Source organism: Euprymna scolopes, chromosome 11 (assembly GCF_053919585.1).
Source record: "Euprymna scolopes isolate OS-2025 chromosome 11, ASM5391958v1, whole genome shotgun sequence".
NCBI classification, from domain to species: domain Eukaryota; kingdom Metazoa; phylum Mollusca; class Cephalopoda; order Sepiida; family Sepiolidae; genus Euprymna; species Euprymna scolopes.
The window spans coordinates 29,534,918-29,562,620 of NC_136492.1; the positions used below are offsets into that span (position 1 = coordinate 29,534,918).

At 33.4% G+C, this 27,703-nt stretch overlaps 2 protein-coding genes across 2 annotated transcripts in view; one reads left to right on the forward strand and one right to left on the reverse strand.

The window, feature by feature from the left end:
• Positions 1-10,675: 10,675 nt before the first annotated feature.
• On the reverse strand, positions 10,676-11,608 carry LOC145288277 (uncharacterized). The gene has a single exon (XM_080136314.1). The coding sequence runs from the start codon at positions 11,606-11,608 to the stop codon at positions 10,676-10,678; it is 933 nt and encodes a 310-aa protein (XP_079992440.1).
• The window catches only part of LOC145287818 (ER membrane protein complex subunit 5-like), a 31,600-nt gene continuing 15,503 nt past the window's right edge, over positions 11,607-27,703 (forward strand). The window contains exons 1-2 of the mRNA XM_080135680.1: positions 11,607-11,828; positions 21,610-21,662. Coding sequence (XP_079991806.1) covers positions 11,750-11,828; positions 21,610-21,662 — 132 coding nt within the window. The 5' untranslated portion in view covers positions 11,607-11,749. The remainder of the gene's footprint in view (positions 11,829-21,609; positions 21,663-27,703) is intronic.

Consider the following 27,703-nt stretch of genomic DNA (forward strand, 5'->3'; position numbering starts at 1 on the left):
ATAAATAAATAATTAATTAAATTGCAATAAATAAATGAATAAATAAATAAATTACAATAAATAAATAAATAAATGAATAAATAATTAAATTGCAATAAATAAATAATTAAATTGCAATAAATAAATAAATAAATAATTTAATTGCAATAAATAAATAAATAAATAATTAAATTGCAATAAATAAATGAATAAATAAATAATTAATTAAATTGCAATAAATAAATGAATAAATAAATAATTAAATTGCAATAAATAAATAAATAAATTATTAAATTGCAATAAATAAATAAATTGCAATAAATAAATGAATAAATTATTAAATTGCAATAAATAAATAAATAAATTGCTATAAATAAATGAATAAATAAATTGCAATAAATAAATGAATAAATAAATTGCAATAAATAAATGAATAAATAAATAATTAATTAAATTGCAATAAATAAATGAATAAATAAATAATTAATTAAATTGCAATAAATAAATGAATAAATAAATAATTAATTAAATTGCAATAAATAAATGAATAAATAAACAATTAAATTGCAATAAATAAATAAATTGCTATAAATAAATGAATAAATAAATAATTAAATTGCAATAAATAAAGAAATAAATAATTTTTTATGACTAATGAAGTAAAAATGCAGATCATCGAAGGGAAACAATGTTGAGCTTGGTATGTATGAAATATGTGATTATTTCAAAATATCAGTCCCTGAAAAAGAAGCTGCAAAAATTAATATTGTGAAAATCATCTCACTTGATTGGGATATTCATGTGACTGAAAACTACTTTTGAATTCCATATTCCCTAGAAACTGCCTCCTTCAAAGAGAAATCCAGATCAATTGACTCAAGATGCACTAGAACATGAGATATGGTGTTTACACTTGGTTAACCTATACAGCATAATCACGGTGATACACCAGTTCCTGTTAGATCACCAAAGTTAAGCGACATTAAACCATGTCAATACTAAAATGGGTGAACATTTTGGAAATACCGGATATTCTATATGCTTTCCGTTTATCCCTGCATTGTTTCCAGTCATTCTGGACTTCTTTTTATCACCAGAATCAAGCAGTACCAACTTAGGAGAGGTTAGGTTTAGAGATTGTGCAACCTTTGTTTCACAATTACATACACAGCCACTCTTGCAAGATGTATCTATTGCCAACATATAAAGAAGAATCTTAAGTGCTACCTAACTAATATTCCTGGTGAACCAAATGCAAAAGAGATCCAGACAATTGCACTTAAGGGAACAGCAAGGATACTAAAAGGAGCTCTCGGTTGGTTTCAATAAAAGCAGGAAAATGTTGGTAGCTGGCTGCCCCATACCCAGCATTACAATCTTCAAAGAAAGAAAATGCAAAAAAAGTGGTCAATCTTTATAGAAAAGAGGAAAGATTTTTATACTGAGTAAGAGATAAAGATGGTCACTTCGATTTGTTCGGTTTGTTTTATGGCATATCAACCATCTATGGTTTATTTAATGTTGAATAAAATTGTCAAAAAGAATCCTATAGGTAGAATAATTATTTTATATTCTTAGAAAACATTCCTTTTTGGATTATGAAGACTAAAGACAACAAACGAAAATTGGAGAATTATGCAATAGTGATTTTGATATCAGAAACTCATATTAAAACATGAAAAGACAAACAATTCTTTTTATGAGTGACAAGTATATAATCTAGCTTTAGCACATAAAGTAATCTCATCAAATTCTTCTAGCATGTAATTGGAAGGAATTTCATTTTCAGACCAAATTAACGATTGAAAATAATTGGAAAAACAGGTGCACCTGTTTTTAGACGGTGGTGAGTACCCATCTGCATGGGGTTACAGTTGGCAAATTCGTGACCCTGCTGAGAGGGTGACATTACTCTTAGAAGAAAATTTTACTGTGAAAGTGGTACATTACTCTCAGAAAACATTACTCCTCGAAAACTGGTACATAAAACCATCTCATCAGTCTCATCATCAGCATTACACATGCTTCCAGACACTGTATGAAGCCACTTCAAATATGGACCTAAAAAATATATACGAGGTGCCTTCAATAAGTTTCCAGACTTTTTTTTGCCCAGGAATTTAAAATTATCATAGAGTTTTGAAAATTCAGTATGTTATTGCTATACATCTTATGAGATGGCTGATCAAGTTTTATGATTTCAGGTTCAAATGAACAGCTACAGTAGGAATTGAAATACATATTGATTCTCACAGCTGGTAAATTTCAAAAATGCAATCTGGACATTGAGACATTTTAGAAGAACGGTATGCAATAAAATTCTGTTTTAAACTTAGAAAAATTGCAAGAGAAACGTATGGAATGTTTCAGACTGCTTTTGGACCATCTTGCAGAAATCGAGCATCAATTTTTGAATGGCATAAGAGATTCAAGGAAAGCAGGGATTCTGTGAGCAATTATGAGAGGTGTGGGAGGAGTAAGAAAAGTCAAAACAGAGTTGATTGCCCAAATAAAGAATTTCATGGACCGTGTGTCTTTAGAGAAAATAAGTGCATAGTTTGATGTCAGTGTGGGAACTGTACACACAATTATCCACAAGAAACTGAAGATATGGAAAAATTGCATAAAATTTGTCCCAAGGGAGCTCAGGGATCAGAAAGAAAGATTTTATGACAGCAGGCAGATGTTCAAGCTGATTAATTTGTATATTATGTCAAGTTTAACAACTAGTCAACAATAAGCATTTGATAAATTCCAACCTAGAAAACAGCAATGGAATGTGAGGATTAGAGGACATAATAAGGGATGCGAGAGTAACAAGACTGATGGAAATAAACTTAAGGTCCATTTTTTACTCCTTAAATTAGATTGGAATAATTTCATCCTCAAACTAAATTTACAATTGAACAAAATTAATTAAAAAAAAAAAAAATATTCTCAGACCAAATCAAAAGTTGAAAATAATTGGAAAACAGGTGTCTTCGTTTTCAGTGTATGGGATTACAACCAATGAATTTGTGGCTCCGCCAATAAAGTATTCACTATTAAAAGTCCATATTTTTTACTGTTAAATTGATGGTGCATATTTACTAGTAAATATAATAGGTAGTATATATTGTCGAGATATATATGGGGATTATTATGGAGAGCATGAAAGATTTCAGGCAGGAATTACAGAAGAGGTTAAGAGATTGACTATGAAGAATCATGATAACTGGAAGCCGATGAAGCAGACAGACATATCTCAGGAAGAAGATAACAAGTATTAATGGAAATGTCCATGAAACACGACATGTTTAGAATGGTCTAACAAAACGTTAATAATTAAACAATGTGCTTAAAACATCTTTCTTTGATATGAAAATCTAATTATTTGTACTTTGAGTTCTCATTGCCATTCTGTTCATTTTCTCTTTCTCCTTGTGTTTATCTACTGAATTGTTGACTCTATGCTCTTTTATTTTCGCCATGTTTCCATAAACATTTGCATGGAGGATTACAAGGAATACAAGCCTAACACCCTATTTACCTAGACCCAATTGAAATCAGCTAAATCTATCGTATTTAGTCATGATGTTGTCTCCCTATACACATCCGTACCAGCACAACCAGCTGTGGACCCCATCACGAACTGTATCTCCAACAGCAACCTCTCGCACTTCAGCCTCATTGTTATCTATTTTGCATAATAGTTGAACATAAACTTTTCAAATGTAACAACAAACCTACAAACAAATATCAGGCTTACCCATGGGATCTAACCTCTCTGGGATACTAGCCATTACATATATGAGCAAGCTATTAGGTTGAGAAAAAAGTTATTGTGGAATTTTTTATTTTGATTTTAAATAAGTTTTCGTTATAATACCTTTACTTCACATATCATTTTAAAAAGCGTTTTTCGTTCTATCTAATCATTTAAATTACACACGTTTTAAAGCAATTATGTCTACTTTGCATAACGTTGAATACAAGTTGGAAAAAAAGCAAATTTGCACAACTTTCTTATTTCAATTCAAGCTAGGCCGAAAAGCTGCTGAGACAGCTCGCAATATCAATAAAGTGTTTGGTTCAGGAGCCACTACTGAATGCACAGCACAATGGTGGTTTAAGAAATTTTGTGGCGGTGATGAGAGTCTTGAAGGGGATGAGCATAGTGGTCGGCCATTGAAGATCAATTAAGAGCTTTAGTTAAAGCCAAATCATGCACAACTAACTGTTCGAGAAAGTTATACATTTGGATTTTACCATCCCTGGATTATTTATCTTCCACCAGACTATCCATTCATGTGTAATCACCTTTTTCTTCACCATATTCCCTCTGCTTCACTTTTTGTTTTCAAGTAAGATCTTTGACTTACTTGTTGTTTCATCAAATACTTTTGCATGCAAAATCCGATCCTGCATTTTGCTAATTCCTACCCTCTGATGAGAAGGAAAGTATTTCTTCAAAACTCCGTGGATTAAGGACTATCCACTTATCTAGTGTTTCCTTTTCAGATTAAATATGTTTTTAACTCATTTCAAAGTGTTTTTTAACATGTTTTATTAACTGTTTACTCGTATATATACAGGGTGGGCCAAAATAAGGGTCCTATATATATATGATTATATTTAAAGATAGGACCCTTATTTTGGCCCACCCTGTATATATATAATTAAAATTCAAGTCTGATTTTGTCAGAATCCAACATGGAGTCTTTTGGCAAAAATAACACTGATAAAACAGGATTCTTGATTAGTTGATGTTATAACTTCCACATCGTACCTTTAAGGAGTTAGTGCTTTTCGGGCACTCCCTAATAAAATAAATAATTTGATACAAGCTACTGAATAAATGAACAAACAACTTCGTAAAACTTAACAAGGAAAAGGTTTATTGAAGCGAGCCAAGATAAGATGCCCAAAAGATATAACTAGATATAGTGGGAATCGTCGATACCGGTGTAGGCAGAGAGAGGGAGAGTGAGGAAACAGGTCTGCTCCCTTTGGCGTCTGGCTTGAAAAAGAGGAATTTTTCTCGTCCGGAACGGAAGCAGTTAGAGTTCCTTAGGGGGTAAGGAAGGTCCCTGTGCTATGCCTCTGATTGGTCAGTATGTGCCATATTGCACAGTCAGGGGAGGCACTGGCGAACAAGAAAAAGAGTTCTATTTGTTTCTGCTACATACCTTTTTTTTTATTAAATTGTTAGGTGAAATTACAGAATAATTACAAAACACCCTCCCCTCTCCATGTTAAGAATAGCTTTCTAAATAACAAGCCATGACTAATGAATGGATGAACGATTTGGAGGCAATTTTACCCTTATAATGCCCCCTAGGCGGGCAACCAAAGTTATCCTGGAAAATCCATCCTGGCAAAAATTAGCTTTTACCATGACTAATGTTTGTGCAAAATTTCCAAAAATTCCAAGGAGTAGTTACTGAGAAAAGTGCAAACAAACAAATCGGACAAATGGGAGTGGATTACCAGTTCCAATCTCTCCTTTGTCAGGGGACCAATAAAGTTATTATTTCAGCACGGTAACATAAGTGCATAAATAAGTACTTTTTACTATAGATAACAAAACGAAAAAGTGGCCTAAAATAAGCATATAACAAATAAATGTTATCAAAGCCAAGATAAGTTACTCTTCTACCTACATGGATAAGTTTTTATTGTTTTTAGTTATTTTAAAGTGTTTATTCAGTTTGAAAAACAAGTAGTGCCAAGTGTTATGCGAGAACAAGAAAATGATGGACATGATAGGATCACATCTTATGAGTCTTGATAATCACTCCAAAATAAAAAATTAAAAATACTGGTAGAACCCAGCTAAATAAATGTCACAGTAACATTTATTGGATGATTTATTTACTAGTAATATGTTTAATTTTCTATTTCCGAGAAATTATCAAGACTCCAAATATATGACCCTCTCATGTCAGCCATTTTTTCTTCTTTAATCGAAAACTAAGAAAATAAAATTCTGAAATAGGTGAAAATTATTTGACAATGTGGTTTTCTTTGTTTATTTTTTGTTTGTTTTTACGAAGAATTTTCTAGATAAATTAAGATGACTAACTAATTTAAAAAACACTCAATAGTGGAAAAATGTGATTTTTTTAAATTTTATTTCTGGGGAAAAAAATAGTTTCCATAAAATTTCGACATAAATTAAAACTACGAACAGTCTGCAAATCTGAATTCGACAGTTTATTTACCCAATTTACATTATGTCCATTTGCGATTGCTAGAATTATGTTTTAAATGAAAATTAAATATCAAGTAAAAATTGAATTTTTATTTGATTACTAAAAACTATACAATAATTCAAATTGAAAAGAAAAACTATTTTTTTATTCAATCATATATTATACTAGCATTGGTGTTTGGAGGTGTGTTGAGAAAAAAAAAAAAAAGTAGTAGTAGGTAGGCAGGCTTGAACACGTGACACGAAGGCGGAAAAGAAAGTGAAAGAAAACCTGACGTCTTACTCCAACTCCATAACGCGACCGGAAGTCCGGAACATTGAAATTAATATTCCAAATGATACGATGACTTGCAAAAATAGCGACGCAAAAGAAAAACGACCCTCCTTGTAGAAATCTGCCGAGTTGAGAGTGAAGAAATAACTGTTTTTAGTCAATTTTTCGATATTTGTCGTCCAAAGGCTCGAGCTTCAAAACGATACTGATCTCATGAAAATCCATCACCTCTGTCGAAAGTTTTAGGCAGATATACAAGCATACATACATACATACATTTAAGCAGACAGGTGAGATTTATATATAATAGATATCAGTTTGAAACCGTTTAAATGAAACTTAGAGCTGTTTCGTAAAAGAAAAAGTCTGCTGATAGTGACTCACAACCATTCGGAATAATGGCGTGCACACAGGAAAATTGAATTTATTCAAGCAACGAAGTGTGAGAAATTACGTGACTTGAATCGTGTCACTTGATTGATTAATTGGTTTAACACATTGTTTTAATTACAGCCTTTCTCATTCGTTGATTTGCAGTTTTAACCCACAAGTGTGGGCATGTTTAAATTGAAAACTTTAGTCCGAGCAAATCTTTTATGCATGACAGGCTCATTTTTAATATTCTTTTAAGTGCTTTCGTGCCCAGTATTGTCCTGGTACCTTTGAGACAAGATGTTCTTTCCTTGACGTAATATTGTTTTTCTAATCAGCAAAATATGTTGATTTTGGTTTTACCTCTTCGACGGAATTATCAGCCTTTTTTTATTGAAACATTGTTTAAATGGACCTAAAGCCATGAAATAATGATAATTTTCTCAGAAAATTTTTTCCCAACCACTTCTTACGAAGTCTTAACTACCAGGCTCGGCTGAGCAGCAAAATGATGCAACATAATTTTGCAATTGAGAAGATGAAACGAGCTGCCTTAATCAACTAGGTAAGTGCACTTTCTGATGGCGTGTCTATTTTTCGCTCTGCCAGAGTTCTAAACTATCTGGGAATTTTATTCTCACAGTAGATGAAAAAAAAACCCAAAAAACAAACATACTTCTGCAGTTTATCGACTGTGCTTTTTTTCTAGATAAGATTTCCAAGTTAAATTTAATTTTTACGGTATCTTTTGTTTATTAAATCGGAACATGAAAGTTACAGAATGATTAAGAAAGTCCCTACTCACCATGTTAAGAATGGCTTTCTAAATAATGTTAATATTTTAGCACAGTCATTAAATTGCAGAAGGTGCTTGTATAGATTAGTGATGCTTTGAACCAAAGTATTTTAGGTGAAAACACTACATACTTACATGCTATGTTGAAATTAGTATAAATTCTAAAACTTATGAAAAATGATCCAGTAAATGTGCTAGATGTGGCGGACGTGTATAATGCGCACCCGACTTAGAATATTTTCTTTTTGTGCTTTTTGCAATTTTTTCATTTGATTATTATTGATTGGCCACTAATCTACCAGATTATCAAAAAAAAAAAGTCAATATTTAGACATTTGAAAGGGAGTGCTCAGTTTTTAATTACAACGTTCTAGTAAATTGATCCCTCATATTGGAAACACTCGACAAGAACACGTGGGCAAGTTTTATTTTTATTTAATTTACTGGAAGTTAATGAAAATTATTTTTTAAAATAACAAGTGTTTTTTTGGGGGTGGGGGGATCGCCATTGGAGAATCTTGTCTGCACAAGGAAAGATTTTTGTGGGAGTGGAGGACGCATTTCCATCACCATGCCCCCTTACCCCTACAAAAAATTAAATTATGAATGAGAGCAAAAATGGCATTAAAAAAAATATATTGCAAAAAACTAATTAGAAAAAAAATTTATAAGATGGGTGCACATTATACACGTTTGCCCAACATGCATTTTCAACAACAACAACAAAAAATATCCACAATTATGTTATGGCATTTTGTGTTTAAAAATAGCGGACCCTTAATTTAATTCAAAGGAGATAAGTACGTTTGTCATACAGAATTGGTCGCACGACTAAGCTTGATAATTCGATAAATTCTACTTTTACATGTAATTATTTTTCTACGTAATAATGTTTTCACTTGAAATGTGCTGATTTAAAAGATTGGTGTTTGTTAAAAGAGTCGGCGGATCGTTTTTTTTGTTTTTTTTTTTCAGTATGTCGTTTTAAGCAAAAACAATATTAATTGTCATGTCGAAAATCGTAATATATCCCAAAATTACGAAAATTCATTGAGTAAAACTGCTATTGTGTTTTTAGTTTTAAAAAAGTCTATCGCTATGGTCTACATGTCGATGTAATGTAAATTTTGCGTCCTGAGTTATGTCACCTCTGTGTGAACTCTCACTGTCTACTTTATAACATTTAAGAAAAATGCAATTTTACACAGATCGATTTTTCAAAAATGTCGTTTTAGGCAAAAACAATTGCCATGTCGAAAATAGTAATATATCCAAAAATTAAAAAAATTCATTGCATTTACATGCAAGTGCTATTGTGTTTTTAGTAAAAAAAAAAGTCTATCACTATAGACAAATATTGCATGCCAAGAGCATGTAATCTAAAATATTCGTTCCGAGTTATGTCCCCTGTGTATGAATTCTTACCCTCTTCTTTATAGCATCTAAGAAAAATGCAATTTTCCATAAAAATTACTTTTAACTATAAATAACTTTCTGCTCAATAAATTTTCGTAATTTTTAGATTTATACTCCCATAAATTTTTTTCTTTTTCGTGAGTATTGATATTCATATTAAAAACCCTTTTTACTATTGATATTTATTTGCTTCCCCACGAAAACAAAATGTGACACAAGGTCGTTTTTAATGCCGGGAGGAGGGGGGGGGGCGGTGAAACCAGCTCTCCAAAAGAAGGGCAAAAAGGGGCACTCTGGTAGGGACCAAAAATAATAATTGTCTCAGTATAGAGGGTTTCCCCTCCATTGACCAAGAACAAATTAACTTAAGTGCAGTATCAGAACAGATACTACACTTTGATCCCGGCTCAAGGCCGAGGACTTTTTTCTATTGTGTAAAAAGGTTATAGTAAACACAAACCTCTTTCTATATATATATATTTATGTATGCGTATATATCTTTGTTTAAAAAATTTTGCCTACCAAACTCCTCTGTCAGTTTTTGGTCTACAGACATGAAACTTAATATATAGAGTATTCGAACCCATGCGAAGCTTTATATTTGGCTTTTAGCCGGGGAAAATCGGTACAAAAAAAAAAAAAAAAAATGGAATTCGCCAGGTGAAGGTCGAACGACAGCATTAGGAATATGCATGCGTAACGTAATAGCTATTGTTTTAATTTTTAGCTTTGCAGCAAGCATGTCTCCATAGCTCAGTTAAAGGAAAAAGAAAATCGTGAGCTAAATGTTTTGGTTTCGATTCTTGTGATCACGCACAAGTCATTTTTTTTTTTTTTTTAACTTTTTGAATCATTACTATATATTGGATCGAATATAATATCGTAATAATTACAAATCTGCATTAATCAAAATATATTTACGACTGAGCAATGCCGGGCGGCCTGCTAGTATATTACTATTTTCCACATGACAATTAAGTATGTAATATTGTTTTTCTGACATGTTTTTTTTTAATTCGATCTGTTGACTATCTAAACTAGTACCAAAAGAACACTAATCTACACAAATACCTTTCAGAAGTTCCGAAAAGACAAAAAGAAAATAAGATAAAAGCAGAAAGATTTATAAAAACGGAATATTTGGTGTTTCTAAATAATAATAATGAAAAAATATTTAATTTCAAGTAAAACAAATGATACCTATATAATTGTCACGTCGCAAATAGTAACATATCCAAAAATTACGAAAAACGATGAGGTAGGAAACTAATTATTCATGAAAAGCAGTTTTCGATAAAGTTCAAACGAGGAATAAAATTTGTCCGACATTTTGAATTACGTTCATTACTTGACGTAAACAGAACTTAATTATCTCCCCTGTCAATTTATCTTTCTCTCTCTCTCTCTCTCTCTCTCTCTCTTTCTTAGCAAGCGTAAGAGTGATTTCGCTTCATTTTACAAATTTATTTTTTCATTAATAATTTCCACCTTAGCGTTTTTCGTAATTTTTTGGATATGTTACTATTTGAGACCTGATAAATTACGCAAATACCATTTGTTTCACTTGATATTCAATATTGCTTTCGTTATTAAAACATAGAAGCGCCGAATATTTTTTAATAAAATATATCAAATAAGGGCATAATTATACTGGGTACATTTCTGCAATTTGGTGAATGATGGTTATTAGTAGGTTTTTGGCGAATTTTTGTCGCCACATGAATTCTGCCAAAGAGTCAATTATTTGCCTGTTCGGCCAACAGTCTAGCTTGTTCCATTTCTTTGTTTCGTGCCATGTTATCTCTGTGGAGGTTGTACTGGCACCTGTCGTTTCGTCTACAAAATTATATTTGTGGCTATCGCGCAAATAATCGAACCCTTCAGTTCCTTGTTCATAATATGCAGGCCAGCAATCAAAAATAACTGTAGTCCCCGGACGCACAAATCTTTGAATCAATTGGAGGAGTGTGTCAGTATCTTTTGTAGGCATTATGACCAAAAATCCAGATTTGGTCGCCTGCTCGTATCCACCCAAAACCCAAAATTCCAGCTCAGTGTCATCTTCCTTGTGTGAAACTAAACTTTCGTCTATTTCTACGCTGCAACCATCTCCACCAATTACTTGTGGATGGCAGAGAAAATGACGCATGCAAACATCCCGGAAGAAGATACGCCAATCGCATACAATGTCTAGCCTATCTGAGAGCGCCCTAATGTCTTTTCCGATATATTTGTTACTTGCCATTTCGAATGTCCACAAGTATATGAATTGGACGGTGTCATTTATCGATAATTCAGAGCCGTAAAAGACACTCCCTTTTCGAATTGACAATGTAGCTTTACAGTTATCATTTCCACACATCCACGTGTATCTGTCATCTATATTTGCCGGTTTCATCTTCATTTCTCTGCCACATTCACAAGTCTCTGAGGCAGACAGTAATTTCACAGCTTGTAAGAAGTTAATAAAGCTATTCCAATCGTTTATTAAAGAAAACAATGATTCTAAATTTACCTCACTGAGATTAATTTTCGGAGCAAGAGTCATTTTTGAATGAGTATTTATCAAAAGCGCCATTTTCGGTGAAAACAAGAAAAAAAAATCCAGAGAATTAACTCCCCTTGTTTGAATAAAATTGACACCAGTTGTCGCTGGTATCAATACTTCCGATTGCTAAATTTATACCTTTCTAGTGTTTCTTTTTTTTTTCTGTTAATTATGGCAACTACATCGCATAAAGTTTGTATCATATTCGGACTAATTGCGCTCGCACATGCTGCTTATTCGGCTGCACAACGTAAGTAAAATATACACAGAAATTCTTAATGTTTTATTTTTATTTAAAAACGGTAATGTTAGCAAAAAAGATGGCTGAACATGCGGTTGTGTGTCGAAGGGGGATAACTCGATTTCAAAATAAGCATAAATAGGAATTAGAGAAATTTGGTAGAAAATTAATTATTAATGAAAACAATTTTCGAAAATAATAACGAAAATTAAGTTTAAGTTTGCCAAAGATTTTCAGTTTTCAGAAAAAGAAATTGGTATACCAAGAAATTTTTTTATCTCCTATTAGAACGCTCTGGTTTCCTTTTTTTTTTTTTTTTTTTGCAAAACAATTTTCGCCAATTGTCTTCGAAAACTATTTTCATTAATTTTCTTTTATCATTTCTCGTAAATTTTGGATATGTTTATTACAATGACACTACAATGCAATAGATACCGTTGGTTACACTTCAAATTCAGTATTTCCTTTTTCGAATTTCGCTACAATAACGAAGAAGAACCGATAATTTAGGACGCTGAAAACGTATGTAATTTTTATTACACGAGTAAATTAGTGTTTTCGTCGACTATGATTAATCCGATGAAAAAAAAAAAAAAATGGAGAGGAAACTCAAATCGAAGTGCCGAAGTGAAAAATCAGTTTTGTATTCAATGCAGTTTAGCAGTAAAATCGCTAAAATCGTGCATTTTGATATTCTTAGTTTTAAATAAAACTACTTAATCGATTTATGTGGTTTTTGGAATATGATATCTTCGTTCTTTAAAGAGTACGAACATCATACAGACATATTTTCTTTACTTTTAATTGCCACCGATCTGAATAAGCACTCTAACAAGTAATAAACTGTATATAGGCTATATACACTAAAAACTGTATTATAAACTATATAGCATAATATAAAAAAAACAGGCTCTTATGTAAAACTATGTTGAAATAAGTTATTATTTGGAAACTCATTCTTAACATGGGGGAGTGGAGAGCGATTTGTAACTATTCTGTACTTTCAACTAACAAGTCAATAAACAAAGAATACCCTAAAACTTGGATTTAACTTAAAAAAAATATGAATTAATAAGTAGCACAGTCCATATTCCACATAAGTACTAAATAATTGAAAAAAATCATTAGCGTCGCATTGTGTATCTTTTTTGTAATGTTAAATGTTTTAGCATCCGAAATTCTCCTTTGAAAAGAATGAACGAATCTTTTAGTAAAATAGAGTTACCTCCCTCCGCACAATGACAGATTGTAAGAGTGACTTTTTTGGATTGTTCGGACTACTGTTCTCATCTTGGATGTTATTCTCACAACGTTTCCTCCGATGTAACCTCCGATGTTCTTCAGGAGAGGAAAAAAAATTCTTTCCATCATTCAGTAATAAGACATTGTCAATACACTTGAAGAATGTCGAAGGCTATATCGGCTGAAACGTTGAGAATAACAGCCAAGATATATTTGAAACTAATTACGTTTTCTTGTGTGTCAGAGCAATTATTTGTTAACTATATATAAAAATGTGTTTGGTGCTTATGTTTTTGCAAACCGCTCGTGAAAGCTATATTTTTTTATCAATTAAAAAAGCATTAAAAACTACGTAAGACGAAAAAAAAAAAAAAAAAAAATGAACCACATTTTTTTAAAACTTTTTTATTTGAAAGATTCCTACACGATATGATAAGACACTTCACTACGCCCGTTCGCACGCGAACGTATCATGTAAGAAGAACACTACCGAAGGCGGTGAAATGGCACAAAATAGTCCCAAGGTCTAGAGGTTCATACCATGCAAACGATAAATTTGCGGCGAGTTTAATTATCAGATTCGTTGTCAGTGACCTCGAATACTCTTAAAAACATAAATTAGAGTCGTCGGTGTTCTGTTGTAGCGCAAGGAAACATTTACCCTTTTTTTTTGTAAAATTTTTACTTTGTTGTCATTTTGAGCACTTTAAAAATAATGGCTGCCATTTTTTAACGTTATGTGATCTTTGGTTACTGACCTTTGATTTGAAGCCACATTGAAAAGAAATATGTATGAGAAAATAGGGTTTTTTTTTCTAAACTTTTAGGAAATGTGTTCATTTTTTAACTTAAGTTCAAACCGGAAATTACTTTCTATTCGCCAGTTTAAAATCTTTAAAATTACTTTCCAATTTTAAGTAAATACATACATACAGGTATTTTTTTTAATCTGTTTAAAAATGGCGAGTTTGTATTTGTGAAATTTTATGATTTGAAGATAATTTCGAAACCTTTAACTGGCAAATAGAAAATGATTTCTGTCATAAATTAGTTTAAAACAATTGTTGATTCTAAACAAAACGAAAACATTTTCTCATGCTCTTGTTAAATAAAACCCAACTAAATTTAACCTATCGCAGACTTAGCACTTGCATAAGCCGACTTCTAAAAATGTCTACAATTACAAAAGAGAATTCAATTATAGTGATACCTCGGTTGTCGACGTTTTGGTGTTTGAACCAAAAGTTAGAGATTTTCTTGCCTTGGTAGTCGAACAAAATTTCAGAGTTTGAACTGCCGGCTTCACTTTAAATATAAACAAGCAGTGGTGTTCCTCAATGGAACGTTGTAATTCATACTGGTTGTGATACTTTTGAAGTGTAGTGTGATCACCCAATCCAACTCTGATGACGTCATCACGCGAGTCTGAACTTTGCGACAAGTTATACTTATAACAGCGTCATTGCAACTTTGACAGTGTCTGAGTTATTTTTAGTACATCAGTGTGGCACCACAACCATGCAATTCAATTTGTTGATCACGTTTTTACGTGGGACTACAAAAGGACCTTGAATGGCTCTCATCTTCAGGAGGCCTCAAGTTTTGACAAGCTTCTGGGCTTGACCATTACTCCTGATCTTAAATGGAACACGTACATCAAATCTGTTGCCAAGGCCGCTGGAAAAATGGTGGGATCTTTCTATCGATCCGGTAGATATCTCACTGCTGATGCTATTCTCTATCTATATAAGAGCCAGGTACGTCCAAGGATGGAATACTGTTGCCACATCTGGGCAGGAGCTGCTAGAAAGGACTTGTCCTGCCTTAATAGAGTTCAAAATAGACTTCGTAGCCTCGTAGGAGATGTCTTTTTCTCTTCCTTGCAACCTCTATCTCACAGAAGAGATGTTGTGAGTTTGTCTCTGATGTATCGTTATTTTCATGGAAAGTGTTCGACTGAGCTTCACAATCTATGGTCCCCCCTCGCCAAACTTTCACAAGAAACACTCGTCTAGCTGTAAACACTATCAATAATTCCCCCCACTCTTTATCTATGCCTAAACCTAAACGTAGATTCCATGAACAAAGCTTCTTTCTTAGAACTGCACGCCTGTGGAATTGTCTTCCGTTTTCCTGCTTTCCGGCTGACTACAATGTGGTTGTCTTCAAGTCTAACGTAAATAAGTTCTTGATGAGCCATTCCATATAAGTTATCAAATTTACCAAATTTTCATTACTAATGATTACTATATTGTCCAATTTCTACTGTACACTCTTTAACCCTTATCCTTGAATGGCCTCTTGGCCTTGATAATGTGGTGATGCCTATGTAAAAAAAAAAAAAAAAAAAAAGTGTCCAAAAAGTTTTTTTAAAAGTCAGACCTCAATACGATGAACGAAGTGGACGTATCTCAGAAGGACAGTAGTTAATTGCACAAAAAAAAAAAAACTTTGTTCAAATAATCAGTTTAGCATCATGTAAAGACTTTAGGATGCTAGTGCAGAGAGTGATCCGCGCTATTTTTTAAATCGTATTTCCAAGTTTAATTAAAGTTTTGATGTTTTTTTTATTCAGTTGTAAGGTTGAAGTATAGAATAGATACAAAACACCCTCCCCTCCCCATGTTAAGAATGGCTTTTTAAATAATAGCGTTATTATTTACGTCCGGATCACTCTCTGCACTAGTACCAACTTTAGAAACAAAGACAAAATGGACATTCTTTTAGCTTTGGATAAAAAGAAAAAGGAATAAAGAGCAGTAAAGCGAGTGCAAAACGGAAAACTGTGCAAACAACAATCGAATTTAAAAAGGAAACGAAAGAGGAATACGTGTGCCAGCGCTTGTAAAAGAATATGAAATGGCAGTGCAATTAAATGTATAAAATCCTCAAAGTTTACAGATAAAACGAGACTTTTAAACTCTAGAACCAATTCTATTTCGGTTTATTTAAATTAAAGGGGGAAAAACATCAAACGAATTATGGTTGAATACTGAGGTACCTCTGTATCTAAAGATGATAAAAAGAAAACCTTAACTAAAATTGTTAAATAGAAAACGGGGATCATCAGCTGCTTACCATGTAGCTGTTTTGGAGATTTAAAAAAGGATAACTGTAAAATCTAGTTCTCCAGTGGAAAATTACCACTTTCCCAATAACAAAATGTAGATACAATACAGTTACTATATAAAAAAAAAAATGAAATCTATAACATAAAGCTGAATGTCTGTGTGTGTGTGTCTGGTCACGAATAGGCTCCTATATCGTTGACTATTTTAAAAAACTGATCACATATAATGATAGATGTATCGAGACACAGGAATGGGTACGTTTGATCTGACAGAATGGGGGTTCATTAAAATTGTGGGGTCTGCATACGCGCCTGGTCCACAAAGTATGGAAATAAAAAATGTAAAACTGAAAAAAAAAACGTTTACAAGTGTTTTTGATATGGACATACATAATAATACTTTGATAAGTATGTTTTAACTTAAATAGGGATGGTATAATAAAATTGTGTGGTCTGTGTTCGCGCCTGGCCTCCATAGAATGGAAATAGGCACAAACTTTAATAAAGACTTTTCATATCTATCTGCGTAAGTATACTTTGATAATTATGCTTTAGTTTGAAGAAATATAGTATAATAAAATTATGGGGTATACGTTCGCACCTGACCTCCATAGAATGGAAATATGTCACAAAGTTTAACAAGGTTTTTTTTAATATAGATCCACAGAATATTGTGATAAGTGTTTCAGTGTGAACAGGTATGGTATGAATTATGGGGGTTATCTATTTTATTTTTACTTTCATCATATTTTGCTTTGGTTTTGTTTTGATAACCCCAAATTCGAAGCTATCTCTTTACAACCCTTCCTTTTCATAAGCTATCATACTTTCATAAATCAGAGTCCATTTTCTGTAGGCTGTTTTTGAACCCAGTCAACGACGGGTACTTTTGCTAGTAATATATATAAGTAAATTTAATAAGATTATAAGATCTATTCTGCGATATGTTAATTAGCATATACATTTTATGAGAATAAAAATGCATAAAAGTTAAGTACTTTTGGTACCAGACAGGCAAATAGATAAGAGGAAGGAATATATAAATATTTCCCCAAACCTCTTGCCTATAATCTCTTTATATCTTGGAAACTACTTGTTTTCTGGAATTTTAAACGTTATTTTCGTTTTCAGCACCCTCAAACTTATAATAGTGGTAATTTGCTCCATCTTTACCAATGTTTCAATCATATTCATTTGTTTTCCTAGTTTTGCATATGAATTAAAAATATCTGATATTTCTGCAAAACCTCTGACTTTGATAGAGAGGAGACTAAAACTTGCTGCTATGGTTCCAAATGATCTGAAATAACAGCAAGGGGAGACTTGATTCTAAATATTTCTCATGTTATATCTCTCCTCTTTGGTTTTCATACATAAAGTAAATTTCACAGTGTATAAGGATTATTCGATACTGGAGACATTCATAATCGTACCCTATTTCCAAAAGAGGGGAGATATAACATACGAGAAATATTTGGAATCAAGTTTCCTCTTGCTGTTATTTCAGATCATTTGAAACTATACTAGCAAGTTTTAGTCTCCCCTCCATCAAGGCCAGAAATTTTGGAGATATATATATATATATTATATATTTGTAGCCAAATTGAATATTGAAATGCTCATATATTTGGTTCTATGGGACAAAGCTACATGAAAATTTGCAGGCTTTTTGTGGTAAATATTTTATCACAAAAAAGAATTTATTTTCAAACCAATAAAATATGCCCAAATTTACCTACATTTATATATATAGTGTTCTGGCAGGCCAGCTTCAGTTTTGCTGCTTTGGGATAAATTTTGCTAAGGGTTTTTTTTTTTTTTTTTGCTTGATTGTCTCCCCTGTGGCCTTGTTAGGCCACTAATATATATATATATATACCAGGTTAAAGGTATTCAAGAATGATTTTTATTAATATAAAGAAATTTACATGGTTGCAAAACTGGACATGCTAATATTTCAGACAAAGGTCTTCTGTGAAAAGCAACCATTTATTAGGTCACCTGATGAGCACTTCTAGTTTTGACTATTTGTCCAAAACATTAGCATGTTCAGTGTTTCAGCCATGTAAATTTGTTTATATTAATAGAAATATATATTTTATTCTAGAAGAATGGTAGCTTCCTTTAGTCTTGACAGACTATAGATACCCACTGTGCGTGAAATTTTTGTGGCAATAGTTGTGTAATCTCCAACCACACCTCTACTGAATCGGTATTATTAAATACCAATGATAAGTGGAGGTTCAAGACAACTGAAAACAATACCGAGATAAGCAGAAAGCACATACAGCATCTAGAATTCCCTAATGGCTCAACATTTCTTAACTTCAGTGATCTGACAAAAACTGGTGTGTCAACGTGATTATGCCATGAATAATAGAAGAATACCCTTTTTTAAGATTAATTTTTTGAATTTTTTTCATTTTTCTTCCTTTGAAGATTGTAATGCTGGGTATGGGGCAGCCAAACCAGCTGCCAACATTGCCCCGCTTTTTATTGAAACCAACCGAGTTATTTAAAGTATCCTCACTGTTCCCTTAAGTGCAATTGTCTGGATCTCTTTTGCACTTGGTTCACCAGGAATATTAGTTAGGTAGGACTTCAGGTTCTTCTTCATAAGTCCTGTAGCACCTATGATAACTGGTGTGATTGATATCTCCCTAAGATTCCAGTTTCTTTTCATATCGTACATGAGACCTTGGTATTTGGTCTGTTTCTCTCTTTCAGCTCTGTTCAGACTGCCATCAAGATTGCAACTCTCTCTGACTTATTCCATATAACTATGTCAGGTTTCACAGAAGCATTTTCAAGGTCATGTCCTTTGATGAAAATTAAACTTAAGATATAATACTAACCTTTTACTTACTAGAATCCTTATTCCAATTTTGATCAAACTCCATTACATGATTTTAATTCTAAAACATATTTAAAGTTTAAAAGGTCTTAAGAAATTCAAATTTAGTGATTTTTTTTTTCTTAATTGGCATGACTAATGATTAGGGCTATGACAACAGCATATTCTTTTCATTATTTTCACTCTTGAGTGTGTATCCGTTGATATTTTATATGCTTTTATATAGTGATGTAGTTCTCTGTTGATTAACTGTGTCAGATATATACTTGAGAGTCAAAACAATGAAAAGAATATTCTGTTGTCACAGCCCTACTATGGATCAAATTCAATTTATATGCCCAAATAGGAAATTTTTGCAATATCATGCCTCATCCCCCCAAAAACCTTAAAATACTATAAAGAAACAAACGTTTGATTAATATTTATTAATTGATGTTTAATAGCTATTAAGATTTTTAAAAAAATTGGACGTATTTGAATTTTCACAAAGGGTTTCCACTTCCTCTTCACCCACTCCTTAAACAAAATATAACCCACATTCCTTACTCTTATGTCTAGCAGTTGTGTTCCAAAATTATAATGATCAGTTAATTAGTTCAGGAGTGAATCTTGTACCTAGAAATATATAAACATATGCATAGAACTAACTTTATATCGATAGAAATAACCCTGGATCTTAAACAAGTCGGATTCAGAAGAATTAATCTGATTATGTTTGCATTTAGAATAATCTACTTTTATTATTCAAATTATTTAAATCAGTGGTTCTCAACACTGGTCCCCGGCCCCCTTGTAAGCTTGAGGAATTTTAAAATGGGGCTGGAGTGGAAAATATAGGTGGTGGGGTGAAATTCGATTGTTTTTCTGCTGATGCAGAGTTATTAAATTGTAGTAAAGCTTCATTGACCTTAAAATTCAAGAGAACACAATATTGAATTTCTGCTATTCAAAAACTTCTACATTACAAAATATTTGCTTAATTTTTGCTTGTATTATTTTCAAATTGATTTAAAACTTTTAGTTTAATTATATTGTTGCATTCAAATTTGAATGTTTTAATATGAAACATACACAAACTAGTAAGTTACATCATGCTTATCGTGTTTCATTGTCAAGCTGACAAATGCATTTTTTTTTTTTTAAACATCAATTACTAGCAACCCGTCTGGCATTGGCCGGTCTTAAAATATGCATAAATATATTTTAATGTAGATTTCTTATTATAAACAAAAATACTGTAGGTATTAAATTTAACATTAAATTTCTTTAAAAAAAAAATGAACTAAAAAAAAAAAAATAACGGACATAAATTGAGACATGTGCATGTGAGTATTGTTTTTTTCTAAAAAAAGTTCACTTCTTGTAAGTAAAAAAAAAAATACTTGAGCTGAGATTCAAACCAAAACCTAAAGGCAGTGAGTCAAGTACAATAACCATTAGGCCAGCTTGACACAATCTTTAAAAAGTGTTTTCAAACCTACTTATTCTTAACATATAGAATCTGTCATGCGCATTTGTGAAACAGTTGACAAGCAGATAAAAATCTGATTACCCCCCCTCCTCATGTACCAACATTTCAATTTTGAACTCTAAGCAACCCTTTTTTCAGGATGAAAACCAATTAAAAGTATTCCACATGTCTGAATATCCTCTAGACCAAATTTCAAGCCTGTATATTAAAAATTTGTTGAGTATATAGGTTGAGGATTTGTCCTCGTACACACACACACATTCTCACTTTTATAAAATGTATAGATTTACATCTTTTTTTATGTAAGTTTGAGATTTCTTTTGATGCTGACAATGGCCACAAGGGGAAATAATTGAGAAGCATTGGTTTAAATTCATGTCTGCTTTAAATCACACATCTCCATTCTTTTTCTTATGTGTAAATCCCAAGCTAAAACGCTATCCACAATAATGGATTCTGGTCTCCACTTGACACGGCCACAGGTATGATCCGGGTGAAGGCCAGTTTTAGAGATCTTTGTGCAGGGCATCTGCTCATATTCTCAGCCTATTCCTTGATCATTTTCTTGTGACTTCCAGTACAAAGGCAAGATTTGCAACCATGTCATTGTTGGCCGTCAGTACACATTCAAATCATTTAAGTCGCCATTATCTCATCTTGTCTTTGATTGGTGTAATGCCGTAATGCTTTCAGATGTTCGCATTGCAGATGTGGTTGAACAGTATAATTCTGGACATCTAGCGGACCATTCTGATTTCCAGAATGGTGAATCTGTGTTTCATCTTCCTTGTTATCCAGAAGCACTCAAAGTTGTGCAAAGTGACAGATCTCACAAAAGTCCGGTAGATGTTTGATTTTAGACTGTCGGTGATCTTGCAATCAGAGAGGATGCTGGTAGAGGTGTGGCACTTGAGTCACGCCGTATTGATGTGTGCAGCAATTTTGCTGAGGATGTTGCTGTTATCATTGAGTGTCAATCGAGATATTTGTGGAAAGGTTCCTGAGTCCAACATAAAGATTTCCAAGTTCAAAAAGTTGCACCCAATAAGGTTAGAAATTACATCAGTTGAAATATTGTGAAAAATGATCCAAATGATCAATCCTCATCTCAAAAAGTTTGAAAGAAGTTTAAATTGCTTCATATTTTTTCCAGATCGAGCATATTTACGGTTGATTGAGAGTGACTTCACCAGATTGCCTCTTGATGTAAGTACCACAATGTAAAAAATAATTTGAGACATTTAACATTCCATTACTGTTTAAATAACTTAGTATTCCTCTTTACTCTTTGTTCTTTCAAGATATATATATGACTAATTTTCGACACCCATAATAAAAAATACAAATATGAAAAAAATTTAAATTATGAATTTACGGAATATATAGTTACTATTGTCAAAAGAAAACCGCATAATGTAGAGTGACCCCCCCCCCCTCTCCTTGAATTTTATTTTCAATATCTATCAGTCGGACACCTTACCCCACCCCACCCCACCCCATTGCTATTGAGATGTTCGGCAACAAAATATCCATGCATGAATCCATGAAAGGAAGCAAATCAAACACCTCCATTCTCCATGCCCTTCAAAGTATTCAACAAGATGCGTGTCAAGATATGACCGGAAACCAAACAGACATCTCGCCGCCCCGTTTAGACGTACAGCATGCGAGAAAAAGAAAAACAAGCCGCGCGTGCATGGTCCCCCTCTGGTGCTGCATGTGAGATGACGCCACAAAAAATAGTGAAGAAATGAATGTGAGATGTGTGGAGAACCAACATTGCCTTCACATTTTCGCTAAGTTTCAGAAAAATCTAATGGGTGGGGCAAACATTATGGGGTAGAAAGTGCCATTTTTTGCAATTTTGGGACATTTGTGACCCCTTTTGAGCTACTGGGAACGCTGAATCCCAGCGAAAATGAACAAACAGTGCAATTTCATGTCTTAAGACATGTATATTTGAATTCAGCACCATGGAAAATCACTATATAGACATACATATCTAGTTCTTGAGTAATATGAAAAAAGAGTTCCAAAAAGGCATGTTTTTTAGACCTAAAAGTCCCAGAGGCATGTGAACCAGAATTTTGCCAGGGTCACCCATACTGAATTCATATTAAGAACAATAGTCTCCACATTTTGGCTAAGTTTCAGGAAAATCTAATTGATGGATCAAATGCTATGGGACAAAAAAGCGTCATTTTTGATCATTTTGTGGCATTTTTTAGCTCTTTTGAGCCTCTGGGGTTGCTGAATCCCAGTATAAATGGATAACAGTACAGTTTCAGGCCTTAACGCATGTACAGTGATGATCATATTTATTGGCACGGTAAAATAAAAGTTAAATTTTGTCTAATAAATTCTAAAAAAGGGATTAAATTAAAGAAAATAACAAAGTATATTATGTATTTTTAACTGGCCTTTCCGATGCAGCAATCGGATTTTAGAAAAAATAAATAACAAAGGAACAACAAACATAATTGCAAAAAACCCTTGTTCAAAATTATTGGCACGATTTATTTAATAATCAATTGTATAGCCTTTGGCCTTGATTACCTCCCTCAGTCGCTTTTCATAGTTTACAACCAAGTTGTTGCACTCTTCAGTAGTAATTTTAGCCCACTCTTCCTGACAATAATCCTCCAATTGAATAAGATTCTTAGGCTTCCTTTGCATTACCCTCAATTTTAATGTTCTCCATAAATTTTCAATTGAATTAAGGTCTGGGCTTTGTGATGGCCACTCCAAAACATTAATATGATTGTCCTCAAGCCATTTCTTAGTCAGTTTAGCCGAATGCTTTGGGTCATTATCTTGCATGAACCACCAACGACGACCAAGTGAGAGCTCTTTAGCAGAGTCTTTCAGGTTTTCATCCAATATTTTAACATAATCTTCCTTTTTTATGCTACCTGTGACCTTAACAAGTCGCCCTGGTCCAGAGGCAGCAAAGGATCCCCAAAACATCAAACTGCCTCCACCGTGCTTCACTGTGGGTATGGTGTTCTTAGGCAGGAAAGCTTCGCCAGATTTTCTGTAAATATAAGACACTTTATTATGGCCAAATAACTCTATTTTCATTTCGTCAGTCCATAGAACACGTTTCCAGAATGCAACATCTTTATCAATATGACGTTTTGCAAAGGCTAGCCTTGCTTTCAGGTGCATAGGCTTCAATAAGGGAGTCTTTCTCGGACGACATGCTTTTAAACCAGCTCTCTTCAAAACTCTACCAACTGTATGTAGAGGTAGGGAGTACTGGGTCGAAAAAAGGTCACATCTTCAAAATCTGGTGGGGACCCCCTCAAATCAAAATATAAGGTGTATCTAGGTCAAAATCGAAAACAAATTTGAAAAAAAAAATTTTTTCATCTGTTGGCGGCATTTTTTAGATCTGGGGCTGGTTTTTCAAGAAATATGTCCGAAATGTGAATATGAGTGATTTCAAGGCATAATTTTGCTTCTTGTATATCTCCAATGCCCATTAATGGATATAAATAGTTTCAAATGACACAGGGTCATGTATTTAAACAGGTTTTGTGGTATTCTTGGTCAATTTCGGTCAAAAAATGGCCAAAATTGGCCGAAAAACAGGCAAAAATCACAAAAACCATCTTGGGTCACATAAATTATCCTCGTCCACCTTTATAAAGGTATATATTGCTGTAGATACCTAAAATAGACATTGGAGTACGATTATATACAGGTCTCAGATCTTTTTGGGCCTTTTTTGAAGAGAAATAGACCAAATTTTGACCCAAAATTGCCAAAAATAGGACGAAATTGCCAAAATCCTGTTCTCGGTCACTTAATCGATCCTTGTTCATTCCCAATGGATATGAATGACTTCAGACACACATATAAGGCAGAGAACCATGATTATTGACAGGTCTTGGGGTCTTTTAGGGCAATTTTAGTGGTGAATTTGGCCAAATTGGACCTAAAATTGCTGAAAATAGGCCGAAATCGACATAATCCCGTCCTTTTATGATTTCCAAGTGCTTAACAGACTTAACAAAAGTGACTCAGATATACACTACAAGCACTACAATAATCCATCAAACTTGGCTGCAATCTCTTTGTGGTTGTGCAGTGTGAATTGCATGTTTCGGTCCGAAAGAACATCCCAGTCTCCGTTGATTTCGCATTCGACAATTTGATCTGCATCGATAGTTTGCTTATCATCTGGGTTTGGGTACCTCCATTTTAAGTTCTTCCTTTCATAAACACGCTCCAAATGTTCAATTTCGTATTTCTGGTTGTCTAGGATTTTAGTACAGTACCCCAGAAACCATGTTGGCACCCCCTTTACTGTCCACAACACCACACACATCTGATTCACATTCAGGATTAAAGGTAACTCAACCATTTCCTTTGCAACTCGTGGAATGCAAGTGATGGCTTTTAGGGCATCATCATTAGTGGGCAGAGGAATTCTTGTGGATACCGGTCTGTTTGTGACGCAGCGTCAGCGCAATCTACAAGAACTCGAACCAGACCTGAACGAGTCATGCTAACTCCTTCTTGACTGTTCTTTTCACTACCTACTGTAGTACTGTTGAGTGTGTCAACCACCTCATTCATGATGTATGAAAGTTCATCCTCCATCATTTCTACCTCAGCTGCTTCTTTTTGTCGCATGTCCTCCATCTCTTTTTCAAACTCCTCGTCTACTTGTGTCAAGTCGATTCCCCAATTTCGATTCATTTTCAACTGATCATAGTAGAATGTCTTTTCCGCTGGAGCAAACTTCTCAGGATCTACCGCCATGCCTTTGATGTTGAAGAGTTCGGAATGTTCCTTCTTAAACCCCATCTCTGCACGTCTTTTCTTCTTCTTGCTGGTTGTAACAGCATTGTAGTATGACTACAAAGATTTGTGAATCTTCTTCTTCACCGATTTCGCAGACAGAACATTAGATGCGGAGAACGCCTTCGACCAGGTTATCATTAATCCCTTGGCGCAATCTGACACAGCTTGTTTTCTGAGTCTAGTCTCTTTCTCTTCAGTTGGTTGTCCAGATGGTGCGACTTCAAGAATTTTAGCAATGACTTCATATTCTGAAGGAAGAACATCACCAAAAGAGAAAGTTGTTAACTGCTCTGTAACACTACTCATTCTACCAGCTGACTCTTCAATACAATCCTGAAAGAGAAATATAACTGTGTCAGGATATTCAAAATGGACCCAAATAAAAATATGAATGGACCCAAGGAGAAGGAGATTTCAACTGTGTGCTATGATTATGATAAAAATAACATAGTAAGGAGACTCTACATTTCAGAGTCTCATTTTGAACTGACCAAATAAACAAAACAACTCCTTTCTCAGATAACACTGCAATGTTATCAATCATTCGATTCTACTAGTACTAGTCCCCAAGCCCCTTGGGAAACTAGTTAAATAACACTTACAATTTTTGTATGAAGCTTTGTAAGAAACATTCTTATGTTAAATTTACTAGATTTGGAACACTGGACGATTAAGGGTATTTCTTTCCGCAAAATGAATGACATCTAGGGTGTAAATCACCGTGAAAATTGTGCTAAAATCCCGATTTTGTACTAAAAAATGACTTTTATATGCTAAAATAAAACTCAATTTAGCTATACATTGTGTCATTCCTATCCTAATTCATTGACCAAGTCAAAAGAAGTGAAAATACCTAAGTTTCAACTGCTATTTCTTATCCTTTCTTTTGCAAAGATGGGTAAATGGGCGTTTTTGGGCCCCCGGAGCCTAAAAATCTAAAAAATGGCGCCAACAGATGAATTTTGATTTTTTTTTCAAAATTTTTTCGATTCTTACCTAGGTTTATTGCATATTTTGATCTGAGGGGGTCTCCACCAAAATCTGAAGACCCGACCCAGTACTCCCTACCTCTACTGTATGTCGAGATACATTCACTCCAGAGGTGCTCTGTTCATCAACAATCTCCCCAACAGAGATCCTTGGGTTTTGTTTTACTTGTCGAACAATTTTCCGTTCATCTCTTGGGGAAAGAATCCTTTTTCTCCCTCTACCCTCTAAACTCATAACGTAGCCTTGCGATTTGAACTTGTTTATTATGGCTCTAACAGTGGATTTGGGAAGGTTTAGCTTCTTTGAAATCTTATCATAGCCCTCCCCATTGGTATGGCATGCTACAACAAGCTTCCTGACGTCTTCGCTGTGTTCCTTAGTTTTAACCATGGCGATTGAAAATTATAATTTAGTCACTTATAATAGTTTAAATAAATCGCTATCTAAAAATTATCTGAAAAAAATTATTCACTGAATTAGCGTTAAACAAGCATAATATGGCTATAAAAAAGTTCAGAAAGCACGTAAACCGGAAATTGATTGATATTATACTGATACTAAAAGAAAAACAAAGCCGTGCCAATAATTTTGAACAAGGGTTTTTTGCAATTATGTTTGTTGTTCCTTTGTTATTTATTTTTTCTAAAATCCGATTGCTGCATCGGAAAGGCCAGTTAAAAATACATAATATACTTTGTTATTTTCTTTAATTTAATCCCTTTTTTAGAATTTATTAGACAAAATTTAACTTTTATTTTACCGTGCCAATAAATATGATCATCACTGTATATTTGAGTTGACTACTGTGAAAAACCACTGTACAATCAGACATATCAAGTTTTTGTTGAGAAATATGAAAAAATAGCCACAAAAGGGGTATTTTTAGCACTAAAAGTCTTCGGGGACACGAATCAAAATGTTGCCAGGGTCGCCCATACTGGATTTATATTAAGAATAATGGGCTCCACGTTTTGGCCAAGTTTCAGAAATATTTAATTGATAGATCAAAAGTTAGGGAACAAAACTTGTCATTTTTGGCCATTTTGAAGCATTTTTGACCTCTTTTAAGCCCCTGGGTATGCAACAGTAATTTTTGCAAAAAAATTTTTTTTTACTGTGCACATCTATTTAATGAAATACAATTTGTGGCAAAATTTCAGGAAAGACTAATGGACAGTTAACTTACAATCGTCCAGACTAATGGACGCCACTGAAAACATAGGTCCCTTTCTGTTAACTGGTGCTACCAGATCAGGCTGTCTTTTGGCTTCTTGAGACGAAATGCACCTACATTAAGTTTCCATTTTTGTTTTCTATCCTCTTTTGTAAAACTTAAATATGTTCTACAAAAACAACAACCCCCTCTCTCCCTTCCTTCCCCCACATTTCTTTTTTTTTCTCTTTTATTTTTGTCATTCGGCCCCTACTTCCCTACTGATCCCCTA

Excerpts from the sequence above, each read along its gene's own strand:
- LOC145288277 (XM_080136314.1), bottom strand. The coding sequence starts at position 11,608 with ATGGCGCTTTTGATAAATACTCATTCAAAAATGACTCTTGCTCCGAAA.